Genomic DNA, 25,537 nt, shown 5'->3' on the forward strand with positions numbered 1-25,537 from the left:
CCATATCAGAATCAGGTTTATCATCACTCACAGATGTCACAGTAACTGTATGCTGATCATTCTCAGCAGGACAGGCAGCGCCTGTGGAGAGAGAAGCTGAGTTTGCATTTCAGGGTGATACCCTTTCATAATCAGAATCAGATTTATTATTACTGAATTATGCCATGTTAACTTATTGTTTTGCAGCAGCTGTGAGTGCAATACATTAGAAATTACTGTAAGTTACAGTAATAACTAGACAAACAAATAAATAGTGCTATTGAAGAATAGTGGGATAATGGATTGTTCAGAAATCTGACAGTGGAGGGGAAGAAGCTGTTCCTAAAACATTGAGTGTGGGTCTTCAGGCTCTGGTACCTCCTTCTCTTGAAGATGTCCTCCATGGTGGGGAGAGGTGTGCCAGTGATAGAGCTGGCTGAGTTGTCGCTCGGCAGTCTTGTGATCCTGTGCATTGGAGCCTCCATAACAGGCTCGGAATACTCTCCACTGTATAACTGTGCAATGTTAGCATTCATTTCGAGAGGACTAGAATACAAAAGCAAGGATGTAATGCTGAGGCTTTATCAGGCATCGATCAGACCCCCCTTGGAGTATTGTGAGTAGTTTTGGCCCCTTATCTCAGAACACCTGTGCTAGCATTGGAGGGGTTCCAGAGGAGGTTCACGAGAATTATCCCAGGAAAGAAAGTGTTAACGTGCAAGGAGCATTTGATGGATCTGGTTCTGTGCTTGCTGGAGTTTAGAAGAATGAGGGGGTCACACTGAAGCCTATTGACTATTGAAAGGCCTAGATAGAATGATGTGGAGAGGATGTTTCCTCTAGTGGGGGAGTCTAGGACTAGAAGGTACTGCCTCAGAACTGAGAGTGTCCATTTAGAACAGAGATGAGGAAAAATTTCTTTTGGCCAGAGGGTGGTAAATCTGTGAAATTCATTGCCACAGACAGCTGTGAAGTCCAAGTCAGTGGGTAGATTTAAGGTGAAAGTTGATAGGTTCTTGATTAATCAGGCCACCAAAAGTTATAGGGAGAAGGAAGGAGAGTGGGATTAAGAGGGATTAAATCAGCCATGATGGAATGGCAGAGCAAACTTGATGGGTTGAATGTCCTAATTCTGCTCTACTGTTTTATGGTCTTATGGTTTTCTTTGATGCCATACCAAATCTCCTCAAACTCCTAATGAAGTATAGTCACTGGTGTGCCTGCTTCATGATTACAACAATACATTGGGTCTAGGGCAGATCCTTTGAGATGTTGATGCCCAAGAACTTGAAGCTGTTCACCTTTTCCACACCAGTGCCCAGTGTTGCACAGGGACAGGCAGCATCTTTACTACAGCTCAAAACTGTCTTTCCACGGCCCGAGTTAGAGTCACAAAACAAGAGCGATACAGCACAGGTATCGGACCTTTAGCTTAACCAGTCCGTGCTGACCACAGTGCCCACCCAGCTAGTCCCAATTTCCTGCATTTGCCTCATATCTCTCCAAGCTCTGCTCTTCATGTACCTATCCCATTGCTTCTTAAGTGATACTATTGTACCTGCCACAACCAGTTCCTCAGGCAGCTCATTCCAAATACTCACCACTCTGTATAAAAATCCTTTGTCGATCTTTCTTCTGTTTGACAAGAAGGGGAGAAGAGAGAATGAACAGTTTCCTGTTCATGAGAGACATAAATAAATCAGTTAGTAGGAAGCTTTTCCTGTAGCAGATGTGTATAAAACTTGAAGGCACGGGTTTAGGTTAAGGGTTAAGATGTGAAGTCTGTACATGCAGTCTCCACCCAGCTAATGGGAGTCATCTGCCTCTTGTTTCCAACTCATCACCTGCAGCCTATTTAAACCATGTTCTCATCCACAGTCCTTGTTCACTCATGCAAACCACCCACCCGCAACTAGTTGCTCCCTGTCTTCAGTTATTACATTGCCTTGTCATGTTTAGTTTCTGTTCTCTCTTGTTTTGTGGCACCTCATGCCTTGTCATTTTGCAGTTTATTATTAAAGTTATTGCTCACCTCTAAATTGTCTCCACTGCTCAGCATTTGTGTCAAGCCTCCTCTACGTTTCCAGACAGGGTGGGTGAACCAGCGATTGGCCCGGCAGGGTTTGCTTGCCTGAATGTCGTCGTCCATCAACATGAGCACAAAGTCCGGAAGCAGCAGGAAACCACTGACTGTCTGCTCTCCACTCTCAACCAACTCTCCATCTCGATACAGTAACCTCACGCCAGTCAATCTCCTCCCTCGGAACCCTGAATTCCAGTGTCCGAACGCTGACTGAGCCCCAACCTGATGCCACAACTTCCTCTCCCAGTTCATCTTACATTTCAAACTTCAGAGATCTTTGTATGTTACAGACCGAACCAAGATTGCCTTCATCATTTCTCTCGTGATTGGGTGAGCTCTGACTTGGGCTATTGCTAACTGGCGCAAAACCTATTTACAACCAATATGAGGATTTCACCACTGAGATGCTCTGGGTTTTTAGCCTTCTGAGAAGTGGAAGGGGGCAAATGATTGGATGCTTTGCCTGTGTCAAGCTCGGTGCTAGATTACACCATGGAACTCAGGACCATCACGCCGGAGTGCGGCTGGAATACAGAAGCACTGTTGGCCTCTTGGAGCATTTGAACAATGGGCTGTCTACCCAGGAGATCTCCACTGACCTCAAAAGCATTATCTGGAAGTCCAGTCCCTATATACCTCCATCGCCCATCAGGAGGGCCTTAAAGCTCTCTGCTTCCTTCTGGATAACAGTCCCAACCTGTTCCCCTCCACTACCACATCTGGCAGAACTGGTTCTCACTCTCATTTTCTCTTCCAGCTCCTCCCATTTCCTTCAAACCAAAAGCACATGGGTCCCAGCTATGGCTGCCCTTTTGTTGGCTATGTGTAACAGTCTATGTTCCAAGCTAACACCGGTGTCACTCCCCAACTATTCCTACACTACATCGATGACTGCATTGGCACTGCTTCCTGCACCCATACCAAGCTCGTTGACTTCGTCAACTTTACCTCCAACTTCCACCCTGCCCTCAAATTTACCTGGCCCATTTCTGACACCTCCCTCCCCTTTCTCGATCTGTATCTATCACTAGAGACAATTTATCTACTGATATCTTTTATAAATCTATTGATTCTCACAGCTACCTGGACTATACCTTTTCCCACCCCGTCACTTGTGAAAATGCCATCCCCTTCTCTCAGTTCCTCTGTCTCAGATGCATCTGCTCTCAGGATGAATATTTTCATTCCACAACTAATGAGATATCCTCTTTCTTCAAAGAAAGAGGCTATCCTTCCCTCCACCATTAATATTGCCCTCACCCACATCTCTTCCATTTCGTGCACATCTGCCCTCACCCCATCCTTCTATCACCCAACCAGGGATAGGGTTCCTCTTGTCCTCACCTACCACCCCACCAGCCTCCGCATCCAGCACATAATTCTCCGGAATTTCCTATCTCCAGTGGGATCCCACCACCAAGCACATATTTCCTTCCCCTCACCCACTTTATGCTCTCCGCAGGGATTGCTCCCTACGCAACTCCCTTGTCCATTCATCCCTCCCCACTGATCTCCCTCCTGGCACTTACCCTTGCAAGCAGAACAGATGCTACACCTGCCCCTACACCTCCTCCCTCACTACCATTCAGGGCCCCAAACAGTCCTTCCAAGAGAGGTAACACTTCACCTGTGAATCTATTGGGGTGATTGACTGTATCCAGTGCTCCTGCTGTAGCCCCAGCTGGTCCCCCAACCCCCGTGGTCCCACATTGCCGTAGATTTCAGCACAGGTTTGCCTCCTATCAATGGGGTCAGCCACGATCTCATTGAATGGCAGAGCAGGCTCGATGGGCCAGATGGCCGACTCCTGCTCCTATTTCTTGTGTTCTTATGATAGAATGGCAGAAGAGACCCAATGGGACGAAGGGTCTAATACTTCTCCTATGTATTATAGTGATTTGGCCTTGAACCTTCTTATCACAACTGAGTCAGTCACCGAGCCAAACCACAGAGTAACAGGCTGTTTGGTTCATCAGGTTTATGCAGACAATCAACTACCCAATCATACAAATCCTCTCCTCCAACCGTAAGCCCATAGCTTGCACTCTAGTTCATGGTGATGCATATTGGCTGTTGTGAACTATTAACTCAGATAAAGCAGTAAATTACCAAGTATAGATTTCTTTCACTTTGTGTTCCTTTACTTTAATTTTTGGTGACTTCTGGAGGGAGGGACCTTTCAGAAATAGCCTTTTGATAACTACACTAAATTTGAATATTTAAGCATTTATATAATTCCCAACGACAGCACAGATAGACACTACATGAAGGATCTTACTATTTTACAAATCCAAATGGAGATGAAAGGACGAAGGAATTATTATAGCATTATAGAGATGCACACTCAGTGGCCACTTTATTAGGTACAACTATACGCCTGCTTGTTAATGCAAATATCTATTCAACTAATCATGTGGCACCAACTAAATGCATAAAAGCATGCAGACATGGTCAAAAAGTTCAGTTGTTGTTCTGACAAATTATCAGAAGGGGGAAGAAATGTAATCTAACTGAGTTTGACCAAGTCACATTTGATTGTTTGTGCCAGATGGGGTGGTTTGAGTATCTCAAAAGCTGCTGACCTCCTGAGATTTTCACGCAGAACAGTCTCTGGAATTTACAAGGAATGGTGCTAAAAATGGAAAACATCCAGTGAATGAAGGCACCTTGATAATGAGAGAATGGCCAGACTGGTTCAAGCTGACAGGAAAGTGGACAGGAACTCAAATAACCATGTATTAGAACAGGGGTGTGCTGAGGAGCATCTCTGGTTGCACAACATGTCAAATCTTGAAGCGGATGGACTACAGCAGCAGAAGACCATGAGCATGCACCCATGGGCCACTTTATTAGGTACAGGAGGTAGCTAATGATGTGGTAAGTGTGTATATATTTCTTATTGTAATTGATAGCAATTTTTAATGTACTGTACTGGACATATTTCATGACGTATGTCAATGATAATAAATCTGATTCCGGTGTATAGTCCTGATGAAGGGTCTTGGCCCGAAACAATGACTGTTAACTTCTCTCCATAGATGTATAGTCCTGATGAAGGGTCTTGGCCTGAAACAATGACTGTTAACTTCCCTCCATAGATGCTGCCTGACCAATCAAGTTCCTCCAGCATTTCGTGTGTGTTACTCAAGATTTCCAGCATCTTCAAATTGGCTTGTGTTTGAAGATATATGAATAGTCACTATTCCCCAGAGTGAACAGGTTCATGGTGAAAGGGGGAGATGTTTGATCTGAGGGGTATCTTTTTCACGCAGAGGGTGGTGGTTCTGTGGGATGTGTGGAAGGACCTGCCGGAGGATGTGGTGGAGACAGATACAGTGTTGGACAGGAAAGGCAAAAAGGAATGTGACTTTAACACAGAAAAATGGTATTAATCTAGTAGACTCAATCTAGTAGATTAATCAGTAGACTCAATACAGTTATTTTCCCCAAGAAGTAAGTCTGATCAACACCTCCACCTCCCAAGCACAATTACTTTATCGTTTCCTGTCAGCGACACTCCTGTGCTTAGCTTCACTTTATGGACATACAAATACAGGAACGAAAGGGTTACCGTATGAGGAATGTCTGGCAGCTCTTGGGCTGTATTCCCTGGAGTTCAGGAGAGTGGCGAGGGGGGAATCTCATACAAATATTCTGAATGTTAAAAGGCCTGAACAGATTAGGTATGGCAAAGTTATCTCCCATGGTAGGGGATTCTAGGATAAGAGGGCATGACTTCAGGATTGAAGGATGTCCATTTAGAACTGATATGTGGAGAAATTACTTTAGTCAGAGGGTGGTAAATCTGTGGAATTTGTTGCCACGTGAGGCTGTGGAGGCCAAGTCATTGGGTTCATTTAAGGCAGAGATTGATAGGTTCTTGATTAGCCAGGGTATCAAAGGCTATGGGGTGAAAGCAGGGGAGAGGGGATGACTGGAAGAATTGGATCAGCCCATGATTGAATGGTGGAGCAGACTTGATGGGCCGAATGGTCTACTTCTTCTGCTCCTATATCTTATGGTCTTATAATCTTATAAACTATCTTATGTATTTATATTTATTGTGTTTTTATTATTATTGTATTCTTTATCTTATTATGTTTTGTTTTTGCTGCATTCAATCCGGAGTAAAAATTATTTTAATTTCCGTAAGACCATAAGTGGTAAGGGTGGAATTAGTCCATTTTCCTTTACACTTGTGTACTGGAAATGACATTAAACAATCCTGATTCTTGAACTCTCTTGATCTTGAACAAGGTGAGACGAAGAGTCTTTCTGTGCTGCTCCATTCTATAAAACAAACAGGGAGACCAGAGTGAGCAGTCCATTAGTGGGAGAATGTTTTCTACAGATAATCACAGAATCCCTTCCCTTTCTCCACAGGATTGTGAAATTTCCAAGCACCCTGAACAAGGATGACACCCGGAAAGCCATTGCAATCGCCTTTATAATGTGGAGTGACGTCTCACCTCTCACCTTTACTGAGGTCCCAACACAAAAGGACGCAGACATCAAAATTGGTGGGCACTGCTCTCTTTTCCCTTCCTTTTAGGCTGAAAGACGTTGGAGCAGAATTAGGCCATTCAGCCCATTGAGTCTGCTCTGCCATTCCAACATGGCTGATTTCTTATCCCTCTCAACCCTATTCTCCTACCCTCTCTCTGTACCCTTTGAGACCTTGACTAATCAAGAACCTATCAACCTCAGCTTTAAATATACCCAATGACTTTGCCTCCACAGTCACCTGTGGCAATGAATTCCACAGATTCACCACCCTCTGGCTAAAGTACTGTAATTCTTCTTCATCTCTGTTGTAAATGGATGCCCTTGTATTCTGAGTCAGTGTCCTCTGATTCTAGACTTCCACACCATAGGAAACATCCTCCCCACGTCACTCTGTCTAGTCTTTTCAATATTTGATAGGATTACTCAGAACCTTTATGCAGAGACTTTTGATACAGGAGCCCATCCAGCCCATTGAGTCCCATTCCTCTCCCAATCTTCCCATATTCCCATCAACTCCCCCATGTTTGAAATGTGATTCAGCATTCTTTCAGGTTGCAAACCAATATCAGAATCGGGTTTAGTATCACCAGTGACCAGTGTATGTTGTGAAATTTGTAAACTTTGTGGCAGCAGTACAATGTAATTCACAATAGTAGAGAAAAAACCTGTGGATTATAGTATGAATATATATATATATTAAATAGTTAAATTAAATATGCAACGCAAAAAGATAGAAAAATAGTGAGGTAGTATTCCTGGGTTGAATGTCCATTCAGAAGTTGGATGACAGAGAGGAAGAAGCTGTTCCTGAATCACTGAGTATGTGCTTTCAGGCTTCTGTACCTCCTACCTGATGGTAACAATGGGAAGAGGGCATGTCCTGGGTGGTGGGAGTCCTTAATGATGGATGTTGACATCATTGCTTGAAGATGTCCTGGATACTACGGAGGCTAGTGCCTATGATGGAGATGACTACTTTTATAACACTCTGCAGTTTACTTCGATCCTGTACAGTAGCCCTCCGGATACCAGATTGCGATTCAGCCAGTCAGAATGCATTTGTTTTTCATGACATACAAATCTCCTCAAACTCCTAATGAAATATAGCTGTTATCTTGCCTTCTTTGTAGCTGCATTGATATAGAAACATAGAAAACCTACAGCACAATACAGGCCCTTCAGCCCACAAAGCTGTGCCGAACACGTCCTTACCGTAGAAATTTCCTGGGGTTACCCATAGCCCTCTATTTTTCTGGGCTCCATGTACCTGTCCAGGAGTCTCTTAAAAGACCCTATCGTATCTGCCTCCACCGCCGTCGCCGGCAGCCCATTCTGCGGCACTCACCACTCTCTGCATTTAAAAAAAACAAAACATAACTTACTCCTGACATCTTCCCTGTGCCTACTTCCAAGCACCTTAAAACTGTGCCCTGTCATGCTAGCCATTTCAGCCCTGGGAAAAAGCCTTTGACTATCGACTTGATGAATGCCTCTCATTATCTTATACACCTCTATCAGGTCACCTCTCATCCTTCGTCACTCCAAGGAAAAAAGGCCAAGTTCACTCAACCTATTCTCATAAGGCATGCTCCCCAATCCAGGAAACGTCCTTGTAAATCTCCTCTGGACACTTTCTATGGCTTCCACCTCCCTTCTGCAGTGAGGCGACCAGAACTGAGCACAGTACTCCAAGTGGGGTCTGACCAGGGTCCTATATAGCTGCAACATTACATCTCGGCTCCTAAACTCAATCCGATGATTGATGAAGGTTTTCTGAGCCACAGGGTCAACCTGCGCAGCAGCTTTGAGTGTCTATGGACTCAAACCTCAAGATCCCTCTGATTTTCCACACTGCCAAGAGTCTAACCATTAAAACTATATTTGGTCATCATATTTGATCTACCACAATGAACCACCTCACACTTATCTGGGTTGAACTCCATCTGCCACTTCTCAGCCCAGTTTTGCATCCTATCAATGTCCTGCTGTAACCTCTGACAGCCCTCCACTCTATCCACAACACCTCCAACCTTTGTGTCATCAGCAAACTTACTAACCCATCCCTCCACTTCCTTATCCAGGTCATTTATAAAACTCATGAAGAGTAAGGGTCCCAGAACAGATCCCTGAGGCACACCACTGGTCACTGACCTCCATGCAGAATATGACCCATCTACAACCACTCTTTGCCTTCTATGGGCAAGCTAGTTCTAGATCCACAAAGCAATGTCCCCCTTGAATCCCATGCCTCCTTACTTTCTCAATAAGCCTTGCATGGGGTACCTTGTCAAATGCCTTGTTGAATTCCATATACACTACATCTACTGCTCTACCTTCATCAATGTGTTTAGTCACATCCTCAAAAATTCAATCAAGCTCATAAGGCATGACCTGGCCTTGACAAAGCCATGCTGACTATTCCTAATCATATTATGCATCTCCAAATGTTCATAAATCCTGCCTCTCAGGATCTTCTTCGTCAACTTACCAACCACTAAAGTAAAGCTCACAGTTATGTTGTCCGGGTAAGGCCCTTTGAGATATTGACACCCGCAACTTGAAATTTCTCACTCCTTGTACTTCTAGTCCCTCCTTGAGTACTGGTCTGTATTCCTTCATTTTACGCCTTCTGAGTCCACAATCAGCTCTTTTGTCTTACTGACATTGTTTGCAAGGTTGTTGCTGTGACACCATTCAACCACCTGGAATATCTCGCTCCTGTGCACCTTCTCATCTCCATCTAAGATTCTGCCAACAATGGTTGTATCATCAGCAAATTCATAGATGACATTTGTGCTGTGCCTAGCCACACAGTCATGGGTGCAGAGAGAGTGGAGCAGTGGGCTAAGGACATATCCCTGAGGTGCAGCAATGTTGATCATCAGAGAGATGGAGATGTTATTCCTACTCAGCACAGGTTGTGGTCTTCTGGTTAGGAAGCTGAGGATCCAATTGCAAGGATTCCTCTCCCCCACCCCACCATTTGCTACAACATACAAATGCTGGAGGAACTCGGTGTCTGTGGAAGGAAATTGGCATTCGATATTTCAGATTGAGACCCTTCATTGGGCTTTAAAGGAACGAGGAGAGATAGAACATCGAATGTAGAACATAGAACATTACATTACAGCACAGCACAGGCCCCTCAGCTCATGACGTTGACTTTTAACCTGCACTTTGATCAATCTAACCCCTCCCATGTAGCCCTCCAAGTTTTCTACCACCCATCTGCCTATCTTTTATTGATTTAGACAGACGGGGCCGAACAGGCTTTTCCACCGCAATGAGGTGCAGCAGCCAGCAATCCATCTATTTGACACGAGCCTAATCACAGGATAATTTACAAGGACCAATTTACCTAGTAACCTGTACATCTTTGGATTGTGGGTGGAAAACGGAGCACCTGGAGAAAGCCTACACATTGATGGGAAGGGCTGTCAAAATCCTTGCAGACAGTGCTGGAATTGATCTCTGAACTCCGATGCCCCGAGCTGCAGTAGCATTGTCCTAAGCGCGACGCTACCGTGGCAACCAGTCTAAGGGTTTCTGAAATGTATTTGCCTCTACCACCACTCCTGGCAGCGTGTGTTTATAAAAAAAAACCCTCTCTCTGACATCCCACTCTATACTTTCCTCCAAGTCACCTTAAAATGATACCTCCTCATATTAGCCACTGGCAGATAATCAGTATAAAAACACTACCTCCATTTGTTATATTAATTAATTTTTTTTTGGACTGTGGGGATTGTCGGATTATCGTCCATCCCTGATTGGGGCATTGGACTGAGCTGCCTTCTTGAACTGTCTTGTGCTGTTTTTTTCTATTTGACCAGTGACTCCAGGAGCCGGGCGTAATAGTCCAGTAGAACAAAATAACATTCCACCCTTGAAGATTGATTCCAAACTGGAAACAAAATCTAAAGCCATGGATTGCTGTAAAAATGCAGCTGTTTCAGAAGTGTCTGGGAAATCTCAAGAATAATAATTGTTGTTCTTAGCCAGACTGACCTTGCCCAAATCACAGCAAGCAATTAACTCTTCGATGGCCTAACAGATTTATATACAGTGCCTAAAGAAAGTATTCACCCCCCAAAAGTTTTCATGTTTTGTTGTTTTACAATAGTGAATCACTGTGGTTTAATTTGGCTTTTTGACACTGATAACAGAAAAAGACCTTCCATGTGAAAACAAATTTCTACAAATTGGTCTAAATTTATTTCAAATATTAAACACAAAATAATTGTTTGTATCATTACCCATCCCCCTTCAAGTCAGTATTTAGTAGACGGACCTTTGGCAGCAATTACAGCCTTGGGTCTGTGTGGATAGGTCTCTATCAGCTTTGCACATCTGGACACTGCAATTTATCCCCATTCTTCTTTACAAAACTGCTCAAGCTCTGTCAGATTGCATGGGGATTGTGAGTGAACAGCCCTTTTCAAGTCCAGCCACAAGCTCTCAATTGGATTGAGGTCTGGACTCTGACTTGACCACTCCAGGACATTAACTTTGCGGTTTTTAAGCCATTCCTGTATACCTTTGGCTTTATTCTTGGGGTCATTGTCTTGCTAAAAAACAGATCTTCTCCCAAGTCACAGTTCTCTTGCAGACTGCATTAGGTTTTCCTCCAGGATTTCCCTGTATTTTGCTGCATTCATTTTACCCTCTATCTTCACAAGCCTTGCAGGGCCTGCTGCAGTGAAGCATCCCCACAGCATGATGCAGCCACCACCGTGCTTCATGGTAGAGATGGTGTGCTTTGATGATGTGCTGTGTTTGGCTTATGCCAAACATAGCATTTAGTCTAATGACTTCAGAGTCTCCCACATGCCGTCTGGCAAACTCTAGCCGAGATTTCATGTTTTTTTTTCAACAGTGGCTGTCTCTTTGCCTCTCTCCCATAAAGCTGTGACTGGTGAAACACCCAGACAACAGTTGTTGTATGCGTAGTCTCTTCCATCTCGCCACTGAAGCTTGTAACTCCTCCAGAGTTGTCATAGATCTCTTGGTGGCCTCCCTCACTTGTCCCCTTCATGCACGGTCACTCAGTTTTTGAGGACAGCCTGCTCTAGGCAGATTTACAGCTGTGCCATATTCTTTCCATTTCTTGATGATTGACTTAGGGAATTTCCAAGGGATTTTCAGTAACTTGGAAATGTTCTTCTATCCATATCCTGACTTGTGGTTTTCAATCATCTTTTCATGGAGTTGTTTGAGGTGTTCCTTTGCCTTCAGGGTCTAATTTTTACCAAGATACTGACTCACCAGCGGTTGGACTTTCCGGATACCTGTGTATTTTTACTATAATGAATTGAAACACCTTGACTGCAGACAGGTCTCCAAAAATGGATCTCCATTTAACTAATTATCTGACTTCTAAACCAATTGGCTGCACCAGTGATGATTTGGTGTGTCATATTAAAGGGGGTGATTACTTATGCAATCAATTATTTTGAGTTTTATATTTGTAATTAAGATCACTTTGAAGAGATCTTTTCACTTTATTTTCACTCTGACATGAAGGAGTATTTTTCTGTTGATCAGTGTCAAAAAAAAAATCAAATTAAATCCACTGTGATTCAATGTTGTAAAACAATAAAACATGAAAACTTCTAAGGAGGTGGATGGGGGGGTGAATACTTTTTATAGGTACTGTAGAGATACAGTGTGTGACAGGTCCATCTGGCCCAATGGCCCAGTAACCCACCTATTTAACCTTAGCCTAACAGGACAACTTACAATGACCAATTAACCTACTAACTGGGAAGAATCCGGAGCACCTAGAGAAAGCCCACGTGGTTCACGGCGAGTCCGTACAAACTCTTTACAGACAGCAGTGGGACTGAGCTCCAAGCTCTGGTGTGCCTTGAGCTGTAATGTCATGTTAACCGTGACGCTACCGTGGCAACTGACTTCACGCCGCACTATTATCTCACACGGTCATCACCCATCCTTTGAATCTTCTCACCTCCACAGGGTAGTACTTTACAGAGTGATTGAGCAATATGTGAGAGAAATGGGCATTTCAGCCCAACTCATCCATGTTGACCGGGTTCCTAGCTGAGCTAGTACCATTTACCAAATTTGGGCTGCACCCCTCACAATCTTTCCTATCCATGACCATATTGGTGTACATTGGTATACAAGTGGATGATGCATTATATAGTGAGACTGTGAGGTAGATCAGGAAGATGATTGTAATAAATTTTTTGGGTTTTGTGCAGGGCACTGGAGGGTGTTGGGCTTCCAGTTTTTAGAGCACCTGATTTGGTTAATTGTTGTTTAATCAGAATCGATGATTGTTTAGAGTTCCTTGTGGTTTCTTGAGTGACTCTCTCTTTGTAATGCGGTCTCCTGGTGCTTTCTGTTTAAGTTTAATTTGATAGGCTCGGGATTCCATGTCACTAGGATTATTTAAGTGGTCACCTGATTAGCACTAATCGCAGGGTCCTAGTTCTGAGAATGTTATGTCTTGTAGTGTCGCTCAGCCGACCCACCAATGCTCTGTTGGAATTCTTATGAATAAACTCTGGTCACTGTCTTTTCATGGAGTCTGGCTTTCCTCTGCTTTGGGTTCTGACATTATCAGCGCACATCGTGACAATGATAGGGCAAAATTGCAGTCAGTTTGATGAATTGAAGTGTAACTTGGGGACAAAATTGAAAAGGGTGAAGAATACAGGACTGAAGATGTTATAGTTGAATGCATGCAGTATATGGAATAGGTTAGATGATCCTGTATTGCAGTTAGAGATTGGCAAGTGAGGTGTTGTGGGCATCACTGAGTCGTGGCTGAAAGAAGATCATAGTTGGGAGCTTAACACACAAAGACACGCATTGTATTGACAGGACGGTCAGGTAGGCAGAGGGGATGGGTGGCTGTATTGGTGAATAATGAAATCGAATTCTTAGAAAGAGGCGACATAGCATTGGAAGATGCAGAATCCTTGTGGGTAGAGTTAAGAAACTACAAGTGTAAAAAGACCCTGATGGGAGTTATGTACTGGCCTCTGAATAATAGAAAGGATGTGGGGTATAAATGACAATGGGAAGTAGAAAAGACATGTTACAATAGTCACAGGGATTTCAACATGCAGGTAGATTGGGAAAATCAGGTTGGTTCTGGATCCCAGGAGAGGGAATTTGTAGAATGCCTACGAGATGGATTTTTAGAGCAGCTTGTGATTAAACCCATTAGGGGATCAGCAATTTTGGATTGGGTGTTGTGCAATGAGCTACATTTTATTAGGGAACTTAAGGTAAAGGAACCTTCTGGAAGCAGTAATTGTAATATGATAGAACTCCCCCTGCAGTTTCAGAGGGAGAAGATAAAGTCAGATGTATAAGTAGAGTAACAGGAATTACAGAGGCATGGGAGAGTTGATTTCCAAAATTGACTGGAAGGGAACACTAGCAAGGATGATGACAGAATAGCAACGGTTGGAGTTTCTGGGGGCAATTAGAAAGGTGCAGGATAGATACAACCCAAAGATGAAGTAGTATTCCAGGGGCAAGATGACACAATTGTGGCTGACAAGGGAAGTTGAAGACAGCATAAAAGAAAAAGAGAGGGCATATAATATAGCAAAAATTAGTGGGAAGTTAGAGGATTGAGAAGCTTTTAAAACACAACAGAAGGCAGCTAAAAAAGCCGCAAGGAGAGAAATGATGAAATATGAAGGTAGGATATCCAATAATATAAAAGAAGGTACCAAAAGAAGGTATATATTAAGAGAAAAAGAGAAGTCATACCCCTGGAAATGACGCTGAAGAGTTAATAATGGGGGACAAAGAAATGGCAGAGGGACTTAATACTGTAAATATTTTGCAAACAACAGGAATTCTGCAGATGCTGGAAATTCAAGCAACACACATCAAAGTTGCTGGTGAACGCAGCAGTCCAGGCAGCATCTCTAGGAAGAGGTACAGTCGACGTTTCAGGCCGAGACCCTTCGTCAGGACTAACTGAAGGAAGAGTTAGTAAGAGATTTGAAGGTGAGAGGGGGAGGGGGAGATACAAAATGATAGGAGAAGACAGGAGGGAGAGGGATGGAGCCAAGAGCTGGACAGTTGATTGGCAAAGGGGATATGAGAGGATCATGGGACAGGAGGCCGAGGGAGAAAGACAAGGTGGGGGGGGGAGCCCAGAGGATGGGCAAGGGGTATAGTCAGAGGGACAGAGGGAGAAAAAGGAGAGAGAGAGAAAGAATGTGTGTATAAAAATAAATAACAGATGGGGTACGAGGAGGAGGTGGGGCATTAGCGGAAGTTAGAGAAGTCAATGTTCATGCCATCAGGTTGGAGGCTACCCAGATGGAATATAAGGTGTTGTTCCTCCAACCTGAGTGTGGCTTCATCTTTACAGTAGAGGAGGCCGTTGATAGACATGTCAGAATGGGAATGGGATGTGGAATTAAAATGTGTGGCCACTGGGAGATCCTGCTTTCTCTGGCGGACAGAGCGTAGGTGTTCAGCAAAGCGGTCTCCCAGTCTGCGTCGGGTCTCGCCAATATATAGAAGGCCAAATCGGGAGCACCGGACGCAGTATATCACCCCAGTCGACTCACAGGTGAAGTGTCGCCTCACCTGGAAGGACTGTTTGGGGCCCTGAATGGTGGTAAGGGAGGAAGTGTAAGGGCATGTGTAGCACTTGTTCCGCTTACAAGGATAAGTGCCAGGAGGGAGATCAGTGGGGAGGGATGGGGGGGACAAATGGACAAGGGAGTTGCGTTGGGAGCGATCCCTGCGGAAAGCAGAGGGGCGGGGAGGGAAAGATGTGCTTAGTGGTGGGATCCCGTTGGAGGTGGCGGAAGTTACGGAGAATAATATGTTGAACCCGGAGGCTGGTGGGGTGGTAGGTGAGGACCAGGGGAACCCTATTCCTAGTGGGGTGGCGGGAGGATGGAGTGAGAGCAGATGTACGTGAAATGGGGGAGATGCGTTTGAGAGCAGAGTTGATAGTGGAGGAAGGGAAGCCCCTTTCTTTAAAAAAGGAAGACATCTCCCTCGTCCTGCAATGAAAAGCCTCATCCTGAGAGCAGATGTGGTGGAGATGGAGGAATTGCGAGAAGGGGATGGCATTTTTGCAAGAGACAGGGTGGGAAGAGGAATAGTCCAGATAGCTGTGAGAGTCAGTAGGCTTATAGTAGACATCAGTGGATAAGCTGTCTCCAGAGACAGAGACAGAAAGGGGAGGGAGGTGTCGGAAATGGACCAGGTAAACTTGAGGGCAGGGTGAAAGTTGGAGGCAAAGTTAATAAAGTCAACGAGCTCTGCATGCGTGCAGGAAGCAGCGCCAATGCAGTTGTCAATGTAGCAAAGGAAAAGTGGGGAACAGATACCAGAATAGGCACAGAACATAGATTGTTCCACAAAGCCAACAAAAAGGCAGGCATAGCTAGGACCCATACGGGTGCCCATAGCTACACCTTTAGTTTGGAGAAAAATATTTTGCATCTGTTTTCACTGTGAAAGACACTCGTAGTATGCTAGAAATTCAAGAGCGATGGGGCAGAAGTGAGTGTAGTTGCTCTTACTCAGGAGACGGTGCTTGGGGAGTTGAAAGGTCTGAAGGTAGACAAGTGACCTAAACCAGATGGACTACACCCCAGGATTTTGAAAGAGGAAGCTGAAGAGATTGTGAAGGCATTAATAATGATTTTTCAAGTATCACTGGATTCTGCAATGGGCCCCGAGGACTGGAAAAATGCAAATATCATTCCACTCCTTAAGAACAGAGAGAGGCAGAAGAAAGGAAATTATAGGCTAGTTGTCTGACTTTCAGTGTTGGGAAGGTATTGGAGCCTATTCTTAATAATGTGGTTGCAGAGTACTTAGGGGTATGTGATAAAGTCAGCAGGGTTTCCTGACAACACACACAAAATGCTTGTGGAACGCAGAAGGCCAGACAGCATCCATAGGAAGAAACACAGTTGACGTTTCGGGCTGAGACGCTTCGTCAGGACTAACTGAAAGAAGAGATTTGAAAGCGGGAGGGGGAGGGGGAGATCCGAAATGATAGGAGAAGACAGGAGGGATGGGATGAAGCTAAGAGCTGGAAAGTTGATTGGCAAAAGGGATACAAGGCTGGAGAAGGGAGAGGATCATGGGACGGGAGGCCTAGGGAGAAAGAAAGGGGGAGGGGAGCACCAGAGGAAGATGGAGAGCAGGCAAAGAGTAATTGTGAGAAGGACAGAGAGAGAGAAAAGAGAGAGAGAGAGAGAGAGAGAGAGAGAGAGGGAGAAGGAATAAATAAATAAATAAATAAGGGCTGGGGTAAGAACGGGAGGAGGGGCATTAACGGAAGTTAGAGAAGTCGATGTTCATGCCATCAGGTTGGAGGCTACCCAGACGGAATATAAGGTGTTGTTCCTCCAACCTGAGTGTGGCTTCATCTTTACAGTAGAGGAGGCCGTGGATAGACATGTCAGAATGGGAATGGGACGTGGAATTAAAATGTGCGGCCACTGGAAATCCTGCTTTCTCTGGTGGACAGAGCGTAGGTGTTCAGCAAAGCGGTCTCCCAGTCTGCGTCAGGTCTCACCAATATATAGAAGGCCGTATTGGGAGCACTGGACGCAGTATATCACCCCAGCCGACTCACAGGTGAAGTGTTGCCTTTAACTTCCGTGAATGCCCCTCCTCCCGTTCTTACCCCATCCCTTATTTATTATTATTTTTCTTTTTTTCTCCTTCTCTCTGTCCCTCTCACAATTACTCCTTGCCTGCTCTCCATCTTCCTCTGGCACTCCCCTCCCCCTTTCTTTCTCCGTAGGCCTCCCGTCCCATGATCCTCTCCTTTCTCCAGCCTTGTATCCCTTTTGCCAATCACCTGTCCAGCTCTTGGCTCTATCCCTCCCCCTCCTGTCTTCTTCTATCATTTCAGATCTCCCCCTCCCCCTCCCACTTTCAAAACTCTTACTATCTCTTCTTTCAGTTAGTCCTGACGAATGCTCTCAGCCTGAAATGTCGACTGTGCTTCTTCCTATAGATGCTGCCTGGCCTGCTGCGTTCACCAGCATTTTGTGTGTGTTGCTTGAAGGAACAGCATCTGCAGATTTCCTTGTGTTAAGGTTTCCTGACAAATCTGTTGGAACTATTTGAGGAAATCACAGGCAGGATGGACAAAGGAGAGTCAGTGGACGTTACGTACTTGGATTTTCAGAAAGCCTTTCACAAGGTGCCGCAGATGAGGCTGCTTAACAAGATAAGATCTCGTGGTGTTACGGGAAAGACACTAGCATGAATAGGAGAATGCATGCTGGCAGGAAGCAAAGAGTGGGAATAAAGGGGGCCTGTTCTGGTTGGCTGCCAGTGACTAGTGCTGTTCTGCTGGGGTCGGTATTGGGACCAATACTTTTTACATTATATGTCAACAATTTAGATGACAGAATTGATGGCTTTTTAGCCAAGTTTGTAGAAAATTCAAAGATGGGTAAAGGGCAGCTATTGTTGAGGAAGCAGGGAGTCTGCAGAAGGACTTAGACAGATTGGGAGAATGGGTAAAGAAGTGGCAGATAGAACATAGTGTAGGGAAGTGTATGGTCATGCACTTTGGTAGAAGGAATAGAGGCAGAGACTATTTTCTAAATTGAGAGAAAATTTAAAAATCAGAGGTGCAAAAGGGGCTTGGGAGTCCTTGTTCAGGACCCCCTAAAGGCATACTGGCAGGATGAATCGGGGGTGAGGAAGGCAAATGCAATGTTAGCATTTATTTTGAGAGGAGTAGAATATAAAAACAAGGATGTAATGCTGAGGCTTTAAAAGGTATTGGTCAGACTGCACGAAATATTGTGAGAAGATTTAGGCCCCTTAACTGAGAAAAAATGTGCTGGCATTGGAGATGGTCCACAGGACGTTCACAAGAATGAATCTGGGAATGAAAAGGTTAACATATGAGGACTGTTTGATGGCTCAGGGCCTGTACTCGCTGCAGTTTAGAAGAATGAGGGAAATCTCACTGAAAACTATGGAATATTGAAAGGCCAAGTTGGAGTAGGTGTGGAGAGGATGTTTTTCTATAGCAAGGGAGTTTAGGACCAGAGGGTACGGTCTCAGAACAGGGGGCTGTCAATTTAGAACAGGGATGATGGCGTGGTGAATCTGCCTAATTCATTGCCAAGGATGGCTGTGGAGGCCAAGTCATTGAGTATATTTAAAATGGAGGTGATAAGTTCTTGATTAATCAGGGTGCTAAATGCTATGGCGAGAAGGCTGGAGAGTGAGGTTGAGAGGTATAATAAATCAGCCACAGTGGAAAGGTGGTACACTCGATGGGCCAAATGGCCTAATTCTAGTCCTTTGTCTTATGGTCTTATCTAACTGACTTATAAATGCCATAATTGAACCTGCTTCAATTACTTTTGCTGTCAGCTCATTCCACATACCCACCCCTCTCTACACCTCAGAAGTTACACTCAGCATTTTAGGTACAGCTTCTTTGGCCATCAGATTTCTGAACAGCCTATCAGCCTATGAAAACTACCACACTATTTTGTTCTCTTTGTATACTGTTTATTTACTTTTTATATATCCTCATTGTAATTTATAGACTTTTTAATGTGTTGCACTGTACTGTTGCCTCAAAACAGCAATTTCACATTGTATGTCAGTGATATTATCCGATTCTGACAAATCACTCCCCTCTCACCTTACTGCTATGCCCTCTGAGTTCTGGTTCCCTTTCAAAGAGTACGTTTATCCCATCTATACTACTCATGATTGTGTACACCATTGTACAAGAGATTGATTAGTCTTCCCACACATCCTCGCGTTTCCCCCTCCCTCTTCTGCCTACTGACCTTCCTCACGTGAAGCGACCCATCACCTGCCAGCGCTGGCTCCACCCCCCAACACCTTTTACTGTCTTTTTGTCCTCTACTCTTCCAGTCCAGATGAAAAGTCGCAACCTGAGATATTGACTGTGTATTTCCCTCCACAGATGCCGCTGACCCACTGAGTTCTTTCAGAGTTTAGTGAGTGGCTCTAGATCCCAGCATTTTGTGTCCCTCCTTACACAGAGAGAGCGGTCAGCACAAAAGATGCTGATTTATTTCTGACTTTTTAGTCTTTTCCATGATCAGTCCAATGCTTCCCTTCCACAGAGCCTCACATTTTCTTTCATCCATGTGCCTAACAGTGAATCTCTCAAACGTCCCTAATGTATCTGCCTCTACCACCACCCCTGGCAGTATGCTCCACACACCAACAACTCTCTGTGTAAAAACAACCTCTGACATCTCCCCTATATTTTTCTCACCTTAAGATGATGCACTCTCATATTAGCCATTTCCACCAGGGGAAAAAGTCTCTGACTGTCCACTCTGTCTATGCCTCTTATCATCTTCAACACCTCTATCAAGTCACCTCTCATCCTCCTTTGTTCCAAAGAGAAAAGCCCCAGTGTGCTCAGCTTTTCCTCATCGAATCCAGGCAGTACACTGGTAAATCTGTGCACCCTCTCTAAAGCTTCCACATCCTTCCTATAATGAGACACCCAGAAATGAACACAATATGTCAAGTCTGGTCTAACCAGGGCTTTATAGAACTGCAACATTGCTTCATAACTTTTGAGCTCAATCCCCCAACTATTGAAGGCCAACACACCATACACCTTCTTATCCATTAACGTCCAAGGCATCTTTGAGGGGTCTACGGACATCAACATCAAGATCTCTCTGTTTCTCCACGCTGCTAGGAATCCTACCATTATCCATGTAATCCACCCTCATGTTTGACCTTTCAAAGTTCACAAGTTACTGGATTGAACTCCATCTGCCACTTCTTAGCCCAGCTCTGCATCCTATCAGTGTCCCATTGTAACCTATGCAACCTTTGACATATCCACAATCCCACCAACCTTTGTGACACGTGAAACTTACGAACCCACTTTACTAACTCAAACTTCTATTTCCTCATTCAAGCTATTGGTAAAATAGCAACAAGCAGGGGACAGAGAACAGATTCCTACAGAACACCACTGGTCACTGACCTGTACACAGAATGACCTGTCACATTCTGCCAGAAATTTTTCTTCTTCGATCATGGAAAGGTGGATCTATTTGTTCTTAAATCTAACTTGAAATGTATTACAGGGTTTTACACGTTTAACCACACTGACTGCTGGTTTGCCCCACTCCACCCCTGCTTTGACGGACTCAATGGAGAGCTGGCTCACGCCTTCCTGCCTCCACTCGGCGAGATTCACTTCGATAATCACGAGTTCTGGATTCTGGGCAAGTCCAGATTCAGCTGGAAACAAGGTACTGTCAGAAGGAATGAAAGGGTTGATGTATGAGGGGCATTTGTGTCTCTGGGCCTGTACTCACTGGAGTTGAGAGGAATAAGGGGGATCTTAGATTATGAGAACACTCAGTCCTCGTTTATTGTCATTTAGAAATGCATGCATGCATTAAGAAATGATACAATGTTCCTCCAGAGTGATATCACAGAAAAACAGGACAAACCAAAGACTAACACTAACAGAACCACATAATTATAACATATAGTTACAGCAGTGCAAAGCAATACCATAATTTGATAAAGAACAGACCATGGGCATGGTAAAAAAAAAAGTCTCAAAGTCCCGATCGACTCCCAAGTCCCCAATAGCAGGCGGCAAAGGGAGAAACTCCCTGCCATAAACCTCCATGCACTGACAACTGCCGATGCATTGGAAGCACCTGACCACAGCCGACACTGAGTCCGCCCGTCCGAAAACTTCGAGCCTCCGACCAGCCCCTCTGATACAGCCTCCCGAGCGCCATCCTCTGCCGAGCGCCTTCGACCTCGCCCCGGCCGCTGAAACACGCAAAGCCGAGGATTCGGGGCCTTCTGCTCCAAAGATTCTGGATCACACAGTAACAGCGGCAGTGAAGCGGGCATTTCAGAAGTTTCTCCAGATGTTCCTCCGTACTCTCACGTCTGTCTCCATCAAATCAGAATTGTGCATGGTACCTACTTGACAAGTAACAGATATCACCACTGGAGTGACCGCGCTCGCTGCATCGTGTCACCATCTTCTCCTCCTCCCCTTATATTGAATACTATCAAATATTGAAAGGCCGAGATAGAATAGATGAGGCAAGGAAGATTCCTATAGTGGGAGAGTCTTGGAGCAGGGGGCACCATGTATTCACAGGGTGGTGGCTCTGTGGAATTCATTGCCACAGACAGATTTAGAGGCCAAGTCTTTGGGTATATTTAAGGTAGAGGTTGATAGGTTCTTGATTAGTAAAGGTTATGTGGAGAAGGCAGGAAAATGGGTTGACAGGGATAATAAATCAGCCATAATGGAATGGCCTATTTCAGCTTATATCTTATGGTCATATGGTCTTATAAGAGGGCAGGCGAGGTTTGTAGTGGTTCAGTGAGTGGTGGCTGATTGGTATGGGTTAATTATTGAGTCACAGAGCATACGGCACAAATAGAGGCCCTTCTGCCCAGCCGGTCCGTGCTGACAACTGTGACCACCCAGCCAGTCCCAGTTTCCTCCGTTCAGCCCATATCCCTCCAAGCCCTGCCCCTCCCTGTACCTATCCAAGTACTTCTTAAATACTACCATTGTAACTGCCTCAACCACTTCCTCTGTTCCTAAAATGCTGAGGTGGTTACAATGGTAGAGTTGTAAAGGAATACAGAATATTGTGTTTCTGTCTCAGAGAATGTAGTTAGACAAATAACATGCAAGGGTCACAAGGGGGATCAAGGGTTCATCATTTAGTGTATGAAGAATCCTTTCAAGTTCAATGTTCAAAATAAATTTATTATCAGAATACATATATGTTATCCATTGAATTGACATTATTTCTTACGTCCTTCACATACGTGAGTAAAAATCTTATCGTTACATCTCCGTCTGAATGTGCAATGTACGATCATAGTAACTTATAATAAATAGAACAGTCAATGTAACATAGAAATACACTCAAATCAGCCTGAGTTAATCAGTCTGATGGCCTGGTGGAAGAAGCTGTCCCGGAGCCTGTTGGTCCTGGCTTTAATGCTGTGGTACCGTTTCCCGGATGGTAGAAGCTGGAATAGATTGTGGTTGGGGTGACTTGGGTCCCCAATGATCCTTTGGGTCCCTTTCTCACACCTGTCCTGAACCTTGGGAAGTTCTCAACTACAGATGTGCTGGGCTGTCCGCACCACTCTCTGCAGAGTCCTGTGATTAAGGGAGGTTCAGTTCCCAAAACAGGCAGTGATGCAGCCAGTCAGGATGCTCTCAGTTGTGCCCCCTGTAGAAAGTTCTTAGGATTTGGGGGCCCATACCAAACTTCCTCAACCGTCTGAGGTGAAAGAAGCACTGTTGTGCTTTTTTCACCACACAGCTGGTGTGTACAGACCACGTGAGGTCCTCGGTGATGTGGATGCCGAGGAACTTGAAGCTGTTTACCCTCTCAACCCAAGATCCATTGATGTTAACAGGGGTCAGCCTGTCTCCATTCCTCTTGTAATCCGCAACCAGCTCCTTTGTTTTTGCGACATTGAGGGAGAGGTTGTTTTCTTAACACCACTATGTCAGAGAGATGACTTGTCCGTAGGCCACCTCGTTATTGTTTAAGATTGGGCCAATGAATGTAGTGTCATCAACAAATTTAATTAGCAGATTAGAGCTGTCGGTGGCGACACAGTCGTGGGTATATAGGGAGTAAAGGAGGGGGCTTAGTACACAGCCCTGAGGGGCTCCTGTATTGAGAGGCAGAGGGGTGGAGGTGAGGGAGCCCACTCTTATCACCTGCTGGCGATCTGACAGCATGTCCAGGTTCCAGATGCACCAGGCAGGGTCAAGGCCGAGTTCTCTGAGCTTCTTGTCAAGCCTGAATGGAGTTATTGTGTTGAATTCTGAACTATAGTCCAAGAACAGCATTCTCACATAAGCATCCCTCTTCTCCAGATGTGGAGGATGGTATATGGAGTAGTGGCTATTGTGTCATCCGTCGATCAATTGTGTTGCTAGGCAAATTGTAGTGTGTCCAGTGTGGGTGGTAGCAAGCTGCAGATGTAATCCTTGACCAGCCTCTCAAAGCATCTGCTTATTATTGAGGTGAGTGTGACAGGGTGCCAGTCATTCAGACATGTTACCATGGTTTGTTTGGTACAGGGACAATGGTGGATAATTTGAAGCAGGAGGACACTCTACACTAGGAGAGGGAGAGATTAAACATGGCAGTAAACTTACCTGCCAGTGTGCTGTGCCCATCATGAGTACTCGCCCTGGGATGCCGTCCGGTCCCGCAGCCTTTCAACTGTCCGCTCGTTGGAAACATCTGCGTACCTCAGCCTCAGGGATGACCAGGTTGCAGGTTGTAGCGGTGGCTTTCCTCGGAGGCTCAGAGTTAGCAACGTCAAACCGAGCGTTACAGCGATTGCGCTCATCTGGGAGGGGCCACGATGTTGGTGGCACCACTACCTTTGTCTTTGAAGTCTGCAATGGTATGCAACCCTCACCACAAGTCATGTGTTGTATTCGTTGTGAATCTTGACACAATCTTGTCCCTGTATTGTTGTTTTGCAGCTTTGATAGCTTTGCGCAGATCATAGCTGCTTTTCTTGAGCTCTAGCTGATTGCCGGTGATTGATCGACGAGAGTAGGCAGTTTAAATGGCTCTGCACGGAATAGATAGGCCGAAGGGCCTGTTTCAGTGTTGTACTTTTCTGTGACTCTATGACTCTATAAACTATGCCAAGATTTATTTCCTTGCGGGCATTTACAGTGGCACAAAGAAATACAAGAGAATCAATGAAAAACTTCACACAAAGACTGACAAATAACCAGTCTGAAAACAAGACAAACTATGCAAGTTGTAAATAAATAGATAAACAAACAAATAATAAAATAGATAGATAAATAAATAAATAAAACTGAGCTATGAGTTGTTGAGACCTTGAAAGTTAGTTCATGGGTTGTGGAATCATTTATCCATGCTGGTTCAGTAGGGTAGCAACTGTTCCTAAACCTGGTGCGAGGGATCTAGGGCTCCTGTATCTCCTTCCCGAGGGCAGCAGCAAGAAGAAAGTATGTCCTGGTTGGTGGGGCTCCTTGATGCTGGATGCTATTTCCTGTGACAGCGCTCCATGTAGGTGTGCTCATTAGTGGGGAGGACTTTGCCTGTGACGAGCTGGGCTGTGTCCACCAATTTTTGAATGCTTTTCTGTTCATGGGCATTGGCGAATCCGTACCTGGCAGTGATGCATCCACTCTCCACTGTACACCTATAGAAGTTTGTCAGACTTTCAGTGACATGCCGAATTTGCGCAAACAGTGGCAGCTTCTTTGTGAAGGAACCTACGTGCTGATCTCAGGACAGACCCTCTGATCTGATACAAGGGCTACATAAAGAATTAAGTTTGTTCAAAGAGTCTTATAACAGCAGGATAGGAGTTGCCTTTGAGCCTGCTGGTAGGTCCTCTCAAGGTTTGCCCCACAGGAGAGGAGAGAACAGAAAGCATCCAGGGTGGGAGGGGTCCTTGCTTATTTTGATTGTTGTCCCAGAAGCTGGATGTTCATCCAAATCATTTATAGACCCAGGGTGTCATCAGAAGACACATGCCATTCGGCCCAATAACTCCATGCTGACCATGATGCTTTCCTGTATATGGCCCATATCCTGCCAAGCCCCATGTACCTGTCCAAGTGCTTCTTCAATGATACTATTGTACCTGCCTCAACCACTTCCTCTGTTCCATCTACTCACCACCCTCTGGCTAAAAATCTTTTGTAGATCTTTCTTCTGCCCAAAAAGAGAGGGAGAAGAGAGAATGAACTAAGGCTCCTTGCAACCCATAAGTGGCATTATTAATTTAGTGAGAAGATTTTCCTGTAGCAGAAGTATCCGAAACATAAAGGTGTGGGTTTATGGTAAGAGTCAATAAGTTTAGACGGGTCCAAGGAAGAAGTTTTTTTTTCACCCTGAATCTAATTAGAATTTAGAACACCACACACAGAAATAACAGTTACTTACCTTC

The 25,537-nt window shown here is 44.8% G+C and overlaps 1 protein-coding gene across 1 annotated transcript in view; it reads left to right on the top strand.

Annotated features, from left to right (window-relative positions):
• The window catches only part of mmp23bb (matrix metallopeptidase 23bb), a 47,900-nt gene that overhangs the window by 7,844 nt on the left and 14,519 nt on the right, over window positions 1–25,537 (top strand). Inside the window, exons 3-4 of the mRNA XM_063044782.1 lie at window positions 6,446–6,582; window positions 20,662–20,829. Of these exons, the coding sequence (XP_062900852.1) occupies window positions 6,446–6,582; window positions 20,662–20,829 (305 nt within the window). The remainder of the gene's footprint in view (window positions 1–6,445; window positions 6,583–20,661; window positions 20,830–25,537) is intronic.

The sequence above is a fragment of the Mobula hypostoma genome, chromosome 4 (assembly GCF_963921235.1).
Source record: "Mobula hypostoma chromosome 4, sMobHyp1.1, whole genome shotgun sequence".
Lineage (NCBI taxonomy): Eukaryota > Metazoa > Chordata > Chondrichthyes > Myliobatiformes > Myliobatidae > Mobula > Mobula hypostoma.